We start from the raw sequence: 16286 nt of genomic DNA on the forward strand, positions 1-16286 counted from the left end.
TACCTTACCAAGAACACTGTAAGAGATTATCCTAACTCTTAACAGTATTTGATTTTTCACCTAAAGCTTCATCTCCTGCAGTCATGTGAATGCAAGAGCACTCAGCCGCCAGATACAGAGCAAAGTAGGTTCCCAGCCTCCAGGACCATTTCTGATGTACTTGCAGAGAAAAGCTTGAAAAAGCCTGGTTATAGGCTGAAAACCCGCACAGGAATCCAGACTTAAAATATATCCCCAAATTATTATAACTGCTTAAACTCTAGCAATTTTTAAACCAAACTTGCGAGGACCACTTCACAAATCATGAATGCTTTGAGACTGGCCATAATTGCACCTGGCTATGTTATTAACAGGAAAACAAGCGTTTAAGGTCCAACCAAAGCAGAAAAGATGCAGAGACCAGCCAGTAAATGATCCCTTGGTATTCAAGTCATAGACAAGTCCCAGTGCCACATTTCAGGAGTTCTGAATGTATCTGTGATCAAGGCAGACGTTTCCAGCATGTGAAACACCCAGGATTTTGCTCAGCACTGGAACTTCCATGCAGGTTCCTCCTGCCTTGTGTTTATTCCTGACATGAGCAATACATGGCAGGTGAACCCTTTACCTTGTGTAGTATGTAACAAGAGAGGCATTTTTCAGGCCCCAGGGGCTGAAGCGCACGGTGTAGTTGACAATTTTGACTGTTGTGAAGTCAGGTTTCTTCCACCTGAGCCATATGGAAGTTGAGCTGTTGGACTCTGCATAGACTTGGACTGGAGGCAGCGGAGGACCCTTCTGCACAGGGGGATCTATGGTGCAAGACAAAAAGAGAAAGGAGATGTGGAGACATACATGACAGTAACGCAAGGGACAGCCATCACAGACACAGAAAACACAATAAAACAGGCCTAGGTTGTGAAGCCTGCACTGATATGCTGGCCTCCAGCGTAAGCCTAGATTCCCAGCTTTGCCCTTCCGTGCATGCAGCGGTCCAGGCTTTTCCTCACGTGCGGGAAAAATCACAATGAGGATCCATGCCCCAAGGCGGTGGTGTACTACAGGCCCACACCAGGGTAAGGAGGAGGCCACACTGTTCACCATCCCACAACAGACTGGCAGAGCTGAGAACAGAGCCTAGGTCTTCAAAGCTTTTACTTTCTTTATAACGCTGCAAAATGCCTGGCATGCTGCCAATTCATGTTCTCGAATCTTTATACTGTAAGAGATGAACTCCAGGTTATTTGGCATTTCCAAGACCATCCCTGAGCCACTAATGGGGCCAGAGGGAACACGGTGAAGGCCATCCACACCCAGTATAAGAACAACCCTAATGAGAAGGGGGATATTTTGCTCCCTCCTCTCCTTCCCAAGATAATTCCTCCAATGCAATTTGCAATGACTGCCAAAGGGAGTTTCCTTACATTGGGACCTTCCCGATTTTTGTATTGTCCTTCTTCAAGTTCACCTTCTGTAACTTTACCTCTACCCTTCCTTTGAAGCCACATGCCAAGCAGAAGAGACAGACAACAGATAAAGGGGCATTCCTCACCTACTGCTGTTGCAGGTGCCTTTTCTGTTTTGCCCTTCCAAACCGCTGCATAACCATCTTCGTGCTTATTGAATGCCACCAGCTTCACCTCATAGAGTTTCCCAGGAGCTGGAAAAATCAATCAGGGTTTGTCTGGGGTTATTTTTGTTACCAGCCCTCCCCAGTTAGACATGTTTTCTTTGATCTGACCAGCTTTTCTCACCATCCAAGAAAGTAGCTTGAACAGAGTTGTATTTGCTCAAATACAGCAGGGAGTCCCCCTTCCACTTACAGGCTTTCCGCATTCAAATACTGTCTCACAACTGGTGCACGTGTGATCATCACAGCTAGTTCTCCCCTCGCTTTTTACAGAAATTTTCAGCAGCAAATGGACTTGCCCCAGCCACCAAGGGTTAACCAGTGTCACGGCCTGTAGCTCATCATCTCAGCACCTCCTGATCTTTCTCCCTTGCAAACTACTAAAGAAAACTACGCGCGATGACTCCTCTCTCCCTCCATGGAAGTGGATGCGCTGCATTGTTTATTCTTGAGGAGTGAGGACATCCTCTCCTCTCCAAAATGCACCTCCCATTTCTAAAGTCCCTTCTGATTTATTCACTGCTGTGAGGATCTTCCTTCCAAGAAGTCCTCACATGCCCTGTTAGGTCACTGGCAGCTTTTGTTGTATGGTGACTATTTTGCCTCCACAGCACAGTTTCTTGATTTGCAATTAGAAAAGCAACAGCGTAGACCAAACCCACACCAGAAACCCGAGGGTCCTCATCACACGCTCTTGCCATCAGACAGCCATGCACTCTATGGGGAACCTCACACTTGGACCCAAACCGAGCTGCAGGACAGGACAGGGCGCTCTGTCCCCAAGCAGTGCTACCCTGGTCCAAAATTCACTTCTCTCTTTTCTCTGGCCTTTCATCAGCTGAAATACTCCTCTGCTGTGTTAAGTAACACCTGAGGGGTTTTTTTTTTGGGTTTTTTTTTTTTTTTTTTTAACAGAGATGTTTGGTTGAGCAAACAACTTGGGAGATACAAAGTTCTCAAATAAGACACTTGCCAGCTTCTCCCTTCAGCAGCCAGCCCGTTCAGAACCTCAGCGAGAGCAGGCCAGACGCTTTGGTTGCCTTGGCTGCATTGATGAAGTTTGTTAATTTGGGACGTGCCTGTTCATTCCCTGCCCTGATAGATCACTGCTCTCTTTGCCAGACAACATAAGCAGAATAAAACCTTTCTTATTGATGCCAATTTTATTATTACTGCACTGATTATGCTCCCAGAGGCTAATGGTACCAATTACCACAGGCTCTCTCTGCTCCACAACACATGTTCGCGCCCAGAATATAAAAACAGTTCAGCCACATTTCCCCCCCCCCGAAAGAATCCCAAAAGCAAACAGAGTTTTGTCTGCCTCCAAGGCAGCCTGATCTGCATTTCCACACTCTCCAGCCACAGGAAGACGTTTCAAACCCACACGAGGGGGATGAGACCAAAGGGCACTCCACTTCCAAACGGCTGGGACCACGGGCTTGGTGGAACAAAGAACGCCACAGCCTGTCTCTCGCCAGCACACACACTCCGCCTCCTGCCTGAGCATTTGGCTGGGCTTCACTGGGACACGAGCTCATCACGGATGATGCGATCCAAAACGATGACGAAGAGCTCACAGATGTGATGCAGCTGTGGGCAGCTCCTGTTGGAGAATGAAGTGAAGGAAAGGACAAGTCCTCCATCTCCATCCCTGGGTAGGATCAATACAGCAGCCACTTACACGTGAAGCCAGAGGAGCTCCACTATGAGATCAAGCAATTCACATTCTGAAAATAGGGTTATTTTGGATTTCTCAGTCAGAGGCTTGGCTTCAATTTTTATACACAGGCCCAGATGTTCAAGCTCTTAGAACATGCAGACATAAAGCTCTATCAAGCTGTCAAGAAGCTAGTAGGCAGCATGAAAACAGATGTATTTCACTGCATTCCATCATACATTAAATATAAGCAGAATAATCTAGTCCAGATCATTTCAAATCACTAATCTGGATGACTGCATAATATATCCAACATGCTAAATATGTTGTTTCATTCAGTTTTTCAAGGTGTTCCTGTTGGCCAGATGCCATACGCCATACTTTCCTGTAAGCAGGAAAATACCCTGATCTCCAGGGAGTCGCTCCGAGAGGAATACACTCTTCCTTCATGGGAATGTGGAAGACAAGATCAGATCCTTACCGTTTATTTTCCATATAAATTACAGCCCTAGTAGTTGCACACCATTACAGAGAGTAACTGCTAGAACATAGATTGAAGTGAATGAGAAGTTCTCACAGAAAAGCCCTCCTGGTGATTCAGGACAGCTTCCTTTTGATTTTGTGGGCTCATGAAATCGCTGTATTTCTTATGTGCCTTTGAACAGCTGCCCATCTCTCTCACAGGATTTCAGCACATAACTCTCAGGCAAGATACAAGGTGTGTTGTTAGCAATATCACTCTAAGGAGACATGGTTTGCTCCAGAGGTTAGCATGAGCATGGGAGAAAAGTATTCCTTTATTTCAGACAGCTCAAATGGAGATAGCTGGGACATCACCAAAAACAAAATCAAGAAGCCAGATGTTGGCGGTAAGGCAAAGGATGAAGAAGCCTGCAGGACAGAGAAGAGGTGGTGGACAAAACTGGCATCATTTTAGTAGAACGACCAGCCAGTGCAAGAGAAGACAAAACAAGAATCTTGCACCGGACCAGCACAAGGACCCTTACTGCAGCGTAAAACACAGCCTGATGTTACAGGAAACTACGGGAGGGAAACGCGGGCAGGGCTCTATGCTGGTGTAATACTCGTGCTATCGCTGTGAATAAAGAGTATCTGTGCTCAAGAAGCTCTGTCCAAAGCTGCTTTCGGCACACCCATCCACCTCTGTCTGAGGCATGCCTCAAAAGGAGCTGTTTCCCCACAAAGTGCTTCCCCTCTTGCCCTGCTGTGCTCCTGGGAAAGAAAAAAAAAAACCAGGAAAATCAGGAAATCAAAATCAAGTGATGCAGGAACAAGCAGCAGGACAGGAGTTTTGCCTCTCAGGCCACACTCCAAACCAAGACAAGAGGCAGAGCATTGGCTTCACTGACACCGTGGAGACGTGGAGCTAAGGGGCATTTAGTCACTGCTGCAGCAGGACGTAGCCTCCAACGGGGAACACGGACCTTGTTTGCACTGACATGGGAGGCAACCATGTCTGAGCTACAGCCTTGTATTCCCAGTGCCTAACCCTGGGATTTCCTCACACCTTATCTCTTCAAGCTCTTGACCCAATTTGTAGTTTCAGCCATGACACCCCTTCAACAGCCCACCTCCCATGGGCCAGCCTGGGCAAATCCCACCCTCCCACCAGACAGCACCGGTCACCACATGCAGCCCCCTTACTCTGACGTCAAGAGATACTCCGAAGAGTTGGGTATTTTGTTTGTTTGCTTTTACAGAGGGATCTTAGGAGAGGTTTCTACTGCTGTGCTTCCCAGGCAGACATCCATGAGCCAAGAAATCCCCCCAGCTGATTCCCCATCAGCCAACGCGCAGCAGCGTAGATCACGTTCAGGCTGCCAGCCCTTCTCAAGACTGCTACCCACTCTGCCTACGAGAGCCCTAATGCAGATGTAAGTAAGTACGTGTGCAGGGTAGCTCCCCACCATAAAACTAAACCCTTCTAAATCCCAACCACTCCTCCTTGTTTCATGTCCAGACCCCCTGCCTTTCTCCAGCCAGATTCCTGACCCCTTCCTTTACTGTACGCGTGCAGGAGCACATCATTCAACAGCGTAACGGGGGGGAAGAAAAGAGAACATCCCCGGCTGGAAGAAACCTGAGACTCTCTTCCTGACACAATGATAGCCGATACACAACCACCAAATCATAAGGAAACCATTAGGGCTTGACGGATGCCCAAATTTAAGGAAGTAATTACAGAAGAACAAGCAGCCTTCTCAGCATCATCATGCCAGAGCATTTGGAACCAATTCAGCCCACTCCCGAGTCCCTCTGCTAACTGACTTGCCAGTGGTTAGTGCAGCGCGTGATGATGTTCACATGTGGTTTCCTCAGTGCAGTAATTACAGACCTAAATTCTTCAGAGAAACTCATAACTGTTAACACCCTCTCAGTGGCAGGATGGCTGCAACATGGCTGGAAACCTACTTAGCGATGACACAAACTGTCTTTGCAGGTGCTGCAGCCTGACCTTTACACCATGCATAATATATATGCTAGACGTGTAAGATGAACCAGCACAAGAAACCCTCGCCCTGCAGTCTCAGCTCACTGGGCACTAACAGGGATGAAGCACGAAGTGGGGGATGGAAGAACTCTGAGAAGCAGATTCCTGTTTCAAGGATGCATCTGCCATGACTCTCTCCTCTCTCTCCATCTTGTATCAATGGGCAAATCAACTAATTGGTACGATCAGATGTTAGAAACATAACTCTTTATGGGAAAGGCCAAGCGCAGTTACCAGGCAGGCAGGCAGATCTGACTGTGGTGCAGACTTGTTCTCCAGCCATGGACGCTCACTCTTCTATCCCTTTTCCCTTAGGGGGAGGTGGAGGAGAATACTGACCCAAAATTAGCATGCTGTGAATTAACCCATCTCTGCATTTTAATACAGAGAGATTTCAAATAGCGTGCAATTATGGAGCTTCTTAGAAATACACAGGGAAGGAGAGATATTGTCCTGACTGGAGATTTTCATCTAGGCACTCTTTAGAGTGACACAATAAAAACACTAATTGATTCAGATCCACTTATCAGCGTACACTGAGTATATTAGTAGCCCTTGATTAAAAATACAATCCCTGCTACACTGGTGTCAGAAATTCCTGTTTTAAACTCTGCTTAGAACAAGCCCCAAGAGCCTCACTCCAGAAATGATTTTGGGTGCTCTTAAAGTTCAGCTCACACGGTCCTGGTCCTGTTTATCTGCAGCCAAGCAGATAAGTGAGCCTCTTGGAAGGATCCCGGGACTGCTACGAAGTGCAAGAGACAGACCCTGGGTTTCCACAGCAACTGCTGAGAAGATGTAAGCAGCTAACCTAGTCGAGTTAGCTCGTACTGCTTCACTTTCTTCTTTAGTTTTATGGGTCCTACGTCCCAGCTCTCATCTTCAGCACCATCCAAAGGGCTTTCATCGCTGGACTCCTCTGGGCCCACTTCTCGGTAGTAGAGCTTGTAGCCAGATATCTGGGCATGGTTGGCTGGGGGCTGCCACGTTATCAGGAGAGACTCCATCTTCGCCCGGACTTTTAATTCTGTCGGGGCAAATGGAACTAGAAGAAGAACAAGGCAAGAGAAAAATGTTCAGCCACTTGTCTCTATCTCCCTGCTCTACTGAATCCTCCCTGTCCTCGGCAGTGAGGGAGGGGTGTGAGGAGAGGCTGTCCCGGGAGTGGGATGTCTCCACTGCCTGACGAGAGTGGTACAGTTATGGTCTATCATCGGCTTTACCAGCCGGGTGATACAGGCAAAAACAATGTCACAAAGCCACTATGGGAATTTCTCAATGCATTCTGAGATAACACCATCTTCAATCACTGCTGGCATCTGGCTTGGGCTCAGCTCTGTTTGGCAGAATTGTCTCTCCACTCCCAAATGTCATAACACTGGGGTTTGGGGGTTCTGTTTGTTTCTTTCTTCTTTAAGAATTTTCACAGCTGCGCACGGAGGGAGGAAAGACCAACTACCCAGGCAAGCAGCAAGACATAGAATCATGGAATGGTTTGCATTGGAAGGGACTTTTAAGGGTCATCTAGTCCAACCCTCCTGCAATGAGCAGGAACATCTTCCACTAGATCAGGTTGCTCAGAGCCCCGACGTACAGGAGCTGCTCAACAGAAAGATAAAGGTGGGTACTTTGGTCTAACCAAAACCAACAGTTATAATTCCCTAATGAAAGCAAACATCTCCGATCATGCCTCAAGTTCCCCGATGTCCTGCAAACCCTGCCCCAAATCCCAGCCATCACCCAGCCTCCTACCATGCGTCTGGTTGTCTCTGTCAGGAGTCCGATGCTGGGTCCACTCAGAAGGGGCCCCATAGCCCACGCTGGTGCTGGCTGCGATGCGAACTTTGTATACTTTGTTGGGATGGAGCGAGTAGAGAGTGATTTGTGTCTCGTTTCCACCCACTTCAATGGAGGTAACCTGATCTGCTGGAACCAAGACGACACCATTGAAAACATGGTTTTCCCAGTCAAAGGAAAATACAACTGAGCAGCCAAAAAGCCTAACGACCCCCACGTGGTCCGCACACCCTGGGCTGGCTCGGCTTTGCCCAGTGCAATCTCCTGCCACCAGGAAAAGCTAGAACTAAAGACTGGGCAGAGCCGATATCCTGACTGACAACCCCCTTCATCACCTTCAAAAACGCAGATTGCCTTCAGCACCACTGAGCCTGCCTGCAGGGGAGCTGTCAGAAACCTTGCTGCTGCTGATGTGATGGCAGAACATGAGCACAGCCGATGGTGGCCGATGGTACGTTCCACTGCTGCTCATTGCTGTATTTATATCCTCACCTTAATTTGAACCAGAACCATCCAGCAGCCCTGCTTTCTGCAAAATTCACACCTTCACCCACGCCAGACTGAGGTTTTATCGCTCCCTCTTCAGCCCACCCAAGTTCATAAGGGAGATAACAGGAAGTTTAAACTGAGAATGGCCTGGGATTTTCACTGTAACAACTAATTGGTCTTGCTGAAGATTCATACTGCCTGTTTGGTGAATGCGGAGGTCTTGCTTTTCAGCTTCACCTGGCGTAAACTCAGCTGGGAGCACTGTCCCTGCTATGTAACAGCGTATTGCTGAGTGCGATTCCTGGACTACAAAAGTTTCCAAGGTTTTACGATGCCACAGAGCCATGTGCAGGCTCAGGGCAAAAAACCAAGAGCCAGGAGTCACAGTGCAGACTACTAATCCAGATCAAACACATGGGAACATGTCCAGCACTTCATCACCCTCCCCGTCCTTCTCTCAGTAAGAATCATGACCCTGGGGAGTGAGAAGCTGCAGAGCTTTGACGGTTTTAAGAGCAAATATCCAAAGGGATTTGCAAAGCAAGCACACGTGGAATTGGAACAGCCACATCCAGCATAGGGAAACGTTACTATCCCTGCTGAAGACTTCTTAAGAGTGTCTGACAATACAAATAAAACCAGATAAAACTCAGCAATAGAGCAACACAGCCTGGCCAGGATACTTGCTTTTTTCCCCACAAGGATCACTTTGATTAGACTCCATTTTAAAGGAATCAAATGCATTTACCCTTCTTCCCCAACCAGCATAAAGCTCTTCCCCCAAAACACACAGTGCAGGTGGCACCAAAGGATTGCTCGCGCGGACATTCACGGGGCAGCACAAACACGCAAGCATCAGGCCATTCCCCTGGGGACACAGGCTCTTCCACAATCACAGAAAAAGGCACCTCGAAGTAGTGTGAAGTAGCCCAGCACCGGCACGGCTGTGACCACCAGCAGCAGAGCCAGGCTAAGAGAGGGCTGTTCTCCTCCCGTGGGTAAAAAGGGGTCCCTCCGCTTTCAGCCTGGCACCTCCTCCCCTCGACAGGACATGCTGTTAACACTGCTGGAGCAGAAGACACACACCCCCCCCAGATAGTGTTTCCCTCACCTTCCTTGAGGGTGCAGTAGTCGATCTTGTACTTCGTTATCCTGCCGTTACTCAGCTCTGGAGGAGGAGGCAGCCATGTCACACGGATGTCACCAGGAGTCATGCTTGACAGGGACAGCTGAGGGGCAGCACTAGGAACTGGGGAGAAGCAACAACGGGAAGTCAGCAAAGACCGGGACAAGACCTCCACACATCTCTGCCAGCTCTCTCAGTTGGCTGGAGGCCACTACCCGGTCTTGGCCCTGCGCAGCCGCTGGTGGCATGCTGTCTGTCACGGGGGGAACCGATACCCCGCAGCTCTTCAACCGCTCAGATCCTCGGCAGGGTGTCTGGGGAGGGGAGATGGTGGGCTGACCAGAGCCCGCCAGCCACACCACACTACCCTCGAGGGAAGCCAAATGTAAGTGACCCCGTGTCCACTGCAAACCGGGCAGGTTAGCACAGGCCAGCTCATCGGCCTACGCTGTGCTGTGGAGCACGAAGGAGACGCTAAAGGAAGTGGCTCTTAGATCCAGACTTCAGTCCAGGAATCTCCATTCCCTCGAGAATCACAGCTCTGTGCTGCAGGCAGCTTTCATGCTTTCAACTCAGCTTTTCAGGCTACAGACACGCACACATGGGACCAGGCAGTTCGCTATGTCAGGAGTATTTAAAGCACATAATGCACCCCGCAGCATAGCAGGGGCTTGCACGAGGTCTGCCAAAACCATCGCTTCTTGCCTCTGTCCTGCAGTCTGTTGAAAGCTGCACATGTCCTCCCCCGTTGGGCAGCTGTCCTTCTGGCACTCTGCCTTTACTGCTCGCAAAATGCTACATGATAAATGGTAAAATCAACACAAACTACTGGCTCTTAAGAGATCCAACCTCAAGGCTGCTCCCAACCCTACAAATTGCAATAGATGTCTGTCTTTGGAGTTGAAATCAAGTCTGGCCCAGAGTCAAGTTTGGAGCAATATCACATTAGCTAGGTGAAAGCCCAGAGGAGCTGACTGCCGTTCCCACAGGTTTCTCATGGGCCCCAGTGTCAGTGAGGTCATTTTCAAGCTCTTCAACACCCAAGCTGACGATCAGACCAGGGTGTTTCTTTTTGGTTGGTTTGTTGTTTGGGTTTGTTTTTGGGTTTTGTTTTGTTTTGTATTTTTTTTGTTTTTTGTTTTTTGTTTAAAGTGCTTCTGGCAAGAAGCTGTAAGAGCAGCAAGTTCAGGTTTCTAGGACCTTATACTACCCTCCATAGCACATTCAATGCTCACTATGAAACAGGTCAAGAACGTTTTTAGGCACCAGTATCCATCTAATTCAACGCACCGTCCTCCAGGGTCTGAACAATGATGGAAGAGGATGTCCGGCTGGCTCCGAGCTGAGAATATGCGACCACGTAGAAGACGTAGTTGGTATTGGGTTCTAGGTCCTTGACTTGCAGCTCAGTGGTATCATTATTGACAGCAAACTGGTATTCCACGTTATCTGTTCCTAGAGCCAAGGAAACACTGATCAGCAGGTCAGTGAACTGCCAAGACACTCCTCGAAAAATCACTTAACTCACACGGTCCGTAGTGTAAATCCACCTTAAAAATCACTAGGTCTTCTCCGATTTGCCCAGCACCTGCACAAAACCCATCTCTTATGTGAACTCTCTGGGCAGAAACATTCAATGCCTCCATATTAACATCTCCATTTTGACTCAAGTTCCTTAATCCATGCTATGGCAGCTGAAGTTACCAGCTTAATTTTCAGAGGAGCTCTGGCAGCAGTTCAGCAAGAGTATTGGCTTGCTGGCTGTTTGGGAAGACAGACCCCAAGAGACCCAAGTGCCTCACTTCAGATTCTAGGTGTGAATAATTTAGTGACTACCCCTGTACACAATATAGCTCCTTAATATCTCCATTAATAATCACAGCCTTTGCATATAAAAATCAATGTGTTGGAGGAAAAATAAACAACAGAAATAAATTTCCAGAAGTGCCTGGTCCCACTAGAATTCAAACAACTTAGCTACGTGGATACGCTACTGCTGGTCAACAAAAATATGTCAGCTAATCCACAGGCACTGTCACAGGCTGATGCTGACTCCAAGAGAAACGCCTTTACCGGCAATGAAAAGGGCTAAACTAACTGGAATTGCCTCTCACTTGTCACTAGCTGGGAAAGAAAGTTAATCTGTGCCTTGTGTCTTGTACCTGCAACACAGCTGTGCTGCACAGGCAGATAACACCTACCCACAGCCCGCTGGTAATGTAATGAGAAGCCGATGATCTGCTCGCTGTTGTACTCGGGCCGTTCCCAGGACACAAGGACGGTGGTGCTGGAGAGGGACACGGCTGACACCTTCTTGGGAGCGCTGGGCAAACCTTCCCGCACAATCACCGAGAGCTTGGCAGTGGCACAAGCCATGCCCAAGCTGTTCTCAGCCACGCACTGGTAGTAGCCAGCATCCTCCAACCCGATCTGATTGATCACGAGGCTCCCGCTGCTCTGCACCTTCACCCGCCCGTTGGAGAGGATGGCCTCGCCGTTCTTCAGCCAGTGAATGGTGGGGGCTGGCTCACCCTCTGCCTTGCAGACAAACCGGGCCGTGCTGGCTCGGGTGCGTGAGATGGTTTCAGGAGCCTGGGAGATGCTGGGTGTAGCTGGGAGGAGAGAGGACAAATTAATGCAGGAAGGAGGAGGAAAAGATAGCAAAGCAAATCCCTTCACCTCCCCACTCAGTGCTATGTTTTATTCAGTAGCAGACTTGCTTACAAGATAGGATTTGCCAGGCAGACTCTAGAGGCTTAATTTAGACTCTGTCCAAAAGGAAAAATAAATTCTGTATCAATCATGTGCTGCGTTCCCTGATCCTAGGCTGCTCTCCCTGCTGGCTTCCACAATACTGAAAGTTAATTGCTGATACAGATTTCCATGGGGGAACCCTGGAGAATGAGAATAAGGCATAAAACGGTTCAGTAAACACAAGGAACTAAACCCCAAATTAAAGAGGTGACATTCCCACTGAGAGCTATCCCAACCCAGGGCCTCCTAGCTCTAACCTGGCTCCCATCTCACCCGGCACAGGCCACAAACGCAACTTCTTGGGGAGCTCCTGGATGTTGGTCCAGGTAACCTACAGCTCCCTGGCACGTTTATCCTGCTCTCTACTCACCAAGGACCCGGAGCTCAGCTGCGGCTGTAACAAACTGCCTGGTCTGGGGTTTGTTAGCACGGCAGACGTACACCCCTGAGTGATGGGGCTGGCTGGAAGGAATGAGGAGATTTGTCCGGCCCAGCACAATCACATCTGTGGAAACGGGCTTTCCATCTGCAGGAAGAAACGTGCACAAATGTGGGAGGGAGCCCCAAGCTGCCCTTTAGGAGGGCTTGTAAACAAGTCGTCTGCTAGAGCCAGGATCACAGCTGGGCAGCAAAGAGACCCTCAAATCCCAAACCCCAGCCCAGAGGAGGATTCCCGCTAGGACGCTCCTCAGTGCTTGATCGAGCGTCAGCCAGCCCAAGCCACCATTGGCCCAAGGTTTCGTTTAGCCTGTAATAACCGAAAAAGTTCTGGTTTGGATCAAAATAGTCTCTGATGCCTAGGGTGTGCCTGCAATGAGACCCCCTAGGAATAGCACGTTCAAGGGAAAGCTATGCTAACACACATTTTGGAAAAGCTGCTGGATCCGCCTGCTGACCCCCATGCACGAACACACACGCCTCCTCCCCTTGCTCGTTAATGGAAACATCAGCAACAGCGCTGAATCACCAACAACTCAGGGGTTCTTCCCTCCTCTGGGTCCTAGACACGAACCCAAATTTCCTGAGCTTCCTGATTCATTCTTTGCCCCCAGCTTGGCTCCTGACCTGGGAGATATCAGGAAGACACCAGGTTCTCCGTGGGGCTCTGGTGCTTGGGTCAGAGACGTGGGCTGTGAGCTGCCCTCTCCCCATTCTCCTGGCTAAATGCTCAGTACTGCTGAGTAGAGAAAGAGGAAAGGGTGGCTCTGGCCCCCTGGCCAGAAGCTGAGCTGTCCTACAACTTCAAATAGCCCTAGGCTTCTCAGCACGTCATGGACAAGGCAGTAGGCTGGTACTGAGCACAGCTTATTCTCAGCACTGCTCTGATGTGAGAAACATGGGGACCACGGCGTTGGTGCCTCTGAACGAGTGTGGGGGAGCAAAGCCAAGAGCTGGGGACAGAGTATGGGCAAGCACGGTCTGGCCACGGAAAGGCTCGGGTGGGAGGTCAGGAACCCATGGTGAGCAGTTGGCATGAGTTAGTGGGTCGGGAGACCAGCTGGCTTGTGCAGTACTGCGCAACACCAGACCTTGTCCCCCTCCTCCTGCAGAAGCACTAATGTCCTTCAGACAGCAAAAACTCAGTACTCGCCTGCCTTTGCCTCTCACAGATTCAGCTGAGCCTGTACCTTGAGACAGAAGCAAGCTCTCCACCTCTGCTGTGAGCAGCTGCACCTACTTAGCACCATCAGCAGGGAATGCAGCTGAGATCAGATCCTCTGCCCCCTCCATCCATTTTGGGGGTCTTCAGATGGCCTCACAGTTCAGTGGCTGCACACTCAAGAGGAGAAAATCTGCGCACCCCATTTGCGCTGGAGCAGTTTGAAAATCTGACTCCAGATGGTAGCAATTAGCTGACACCACCACGGCTGGCAAGAGCCAAACTGGCAACCTGGAGGTACAATCCTTGGTGTTACCTACATGACTAATTGTCCAGTAACCCAGCCTGCTCCTTAACAAAGTCCTGGAAAGAAACGTGCTTGTATAACAGAGAACTGCTAGCACAATTAATCCATCTTTTCTAATTTGAAGAGTCCACACTGGGAAGCAGAGGGGGACCAAGCAAACACTTCAAAATAAGCATGCAAGGAACTGTTTCACCAACCTTTCTCCCTCCTCTTCCCCTCATCCAAAAAACTTTCATAGTGATAATTAATAATATCTACTCTACTACGGGCATCAGCAGCCCTCAGTAAAACAATGAATAAGTAATCTAGCATGGCAAAGCTGAGTATTTTTAATTGTGAAGTGCACAGGATAAACCAGGAACATTTCTGTCAGAAGATTTAATCCTTGCTGATTTGATTTCCAAAGTTGTGTCCTCTGAGATTTTTTATTTTTTTTGCTCCTTTTTTGTGGGGAAGAGGAAATATTTGTATACACTAAAATCACTGCCTGTGGACAAGTCTGGGCTGAAGACCAACCACAACAAATGGTTGCAGGGGAGAGGAGTCTTAAATTGTGACCTGGATTTATGAAAATGACTGAGAGCCTTTTCTGGGGGAGATTTGACTCCTCAGCTGAGAACGTCTTCGGTCAGAGCCTCTGAAACACATCTGATGGATGTGACACTTGGTGAAGTGACACTAGCATCCTACTTACGACGGAGGCTATCAGCCCTGGGTAACGTACGCCAGGCTGGCTCATTCGTACACCCTCTGATGAGACCTAAGCGTCTTCTCGATCCTTCCATTACCAATCTGACGAGAGAATAAAAACCTCCCAGCAACACTCCCAGCCACTCCAATGATTAACAGATCTTATCATGTTTTATAATCCTGCAAGATAATACAAGTTATTTCCCCAATGCAGTGGCAGATTCCACAGAATCCCCACTAACCTCTGAGTTCCCGGAGGAATGCCATAGACCTGACCTCATCTCATGACCTTCGCTGCTCAAGCTCATACAATGAGGATGACTAATTTAGATCAAAAGGCATCCAGGCACTAGAACTTCATATATTTCACAGGTCAAACAACTATAAAGTGAACTGCGTGCTTTATAACCTTCTAGATTTAATTAGTAATTCCAGTTTAGCAAGGACACCCTACATTGCCACACCACCTGCGTCATTAGGTACCGATGTAACAAGCACCCTTCCTGTCCCACAGATTTTTCTGCCTTTTAATAGATTTTTAAAATAAAGCGTCCATAGGTTCCTCTTGACGACAAAAGCTTAATTCTGTCCCTCACGCTCACCCTGTCGTATCCAGGAGACGAAGGGGGTGGGATCGGCAGCCGCCATGCACTCCATCACCACGCTCTCCCCGGCCACCACCGTGGTGTTCTCCGGAGCGGCGACAATGGTGACATCTCCTCCTGCTGGCTGGGAACCTAATGTCAAAAATAAAAGGAAAAGTCTGTTCTTCCAAATTGCAAAGTCCTCAGAAAAGCACAGAATGCAGAGCCCAGACGCCCCGGCTGTGCTTCCCCAGGTAGTCTCATATGTGGTAATGGCTCACGCCTAGTTGGAGGAGAAAAGGAGATCTTGCTTTTACATGACTGCAACATTTTTGCTAAAGAAATGAACAGAGGGGCGTCCTGCAGATGCACTCTAATCATGCTGGCCCTAGTGAAAATTAATACCAGGATTTTCACATGGAAAATTAATAGTTTCAACCCAGCACCTTCATCGAATGTTGCTAAATGGATGTTCGTTAATTAGATGGAACAAGACACTGCTATCCTCAAACAGAGCAACAGCAACACAACACACCCTTTGCCAAGGCACTGTAACAGCTCAGAAAGAATCTCGTAACTTGGTTAAAGAAATTCTAACATCCAGACACTGCACTGTAAACTGCAACAGAGAGGCCAAGCCTCTGCGTCCAGGCCTTCACCTGACAGCACAAAGACTAAATCAGCCATTACACATCTAGAGGAGAGAGCGCTATTTAGCTTATACATGCACAGCCGAACAGCCAACACGTAAATCAAGCAACATTTACAGGAAGATCTATAGGCTGCATTGCACTAAGTCTTGAGAACGGGATGGGGATTTTTTGCTTGAAATGAACCTTCTGCCTGTGTCTGCCCACTGCTGAGCAGAGGTTAAGGGAAGGTTAAGGAAATGCCTTTGCAGCAGCCAAATTTCTGTTGTCAGATGAAAACAACCGGAGCACTCTTGAGCAGTCCAGACTGTTCACGACCCTCAACAGTAGCAACCCTGTTCTTCCAGCTCTCCCAAATATGCCTAACTCTGAGGGATGCTTTTGTTGTTGTCCTCAGGAAGGGAGAAATAACTGCAAAGGAGTCACATAGTACAAGTAATTCTTAGGCCTCCTCCAGGTGCTCCCGTGACCTAGCAGAGAAAGTTGTTGGCAGCAGGTCTCAAACAAG

General features: G+C 48.6%; 1 protein-coding gene across 1 annotated transcript in view; it reads right to left on the reverse strand.

Annotated features, from left to right (window-relative positions):
- The window catches only part of IGDCC4 (immunoglobulin superfamily DCC subclass member 4), a gene marked incomplete at both ends in the record, with an annotated part of 95809 nt that overhangs the window by 13077 nt on the left and 66446 nt on the right, over window positions 1-16286 (reverse strand). The window contains 10 exon segments of the mRNA XM_082321664.1: window positions 608-791; window positions 1532-1639; window positions 6593-6826; window positions 7534-7704; window positions 9179-9316; window positions 10404-10472; window positions 10475-10648; window positions 11395-11805; window positions 12318-12473; window positions 15147-15281. Coding sequence (XP_082177790.1) covers window positions 608-791; window positions 1532-1639; window positions 6593-6826; window positions 7534-7704; window positions 9179-9316; window positions 10404-10472; window positions 10475-10648; window positions 11395-11805; window positions 12318-12473; window positions 15147-15281 — 1780 coding nt within the window.

The sequence above is a fragment of the Platalea leucorodia genome (assembly GCF_965183815.1).
Source record: "Platalea leucorodia genome assembly, chromosome: 9".
Classification (NCBI taxonomy): Eukaryota; Metazoa; Chordata; class Aves; order Pelecaniformes; family Threskiornithidae; genus Platalea; species Platalea leucorodia.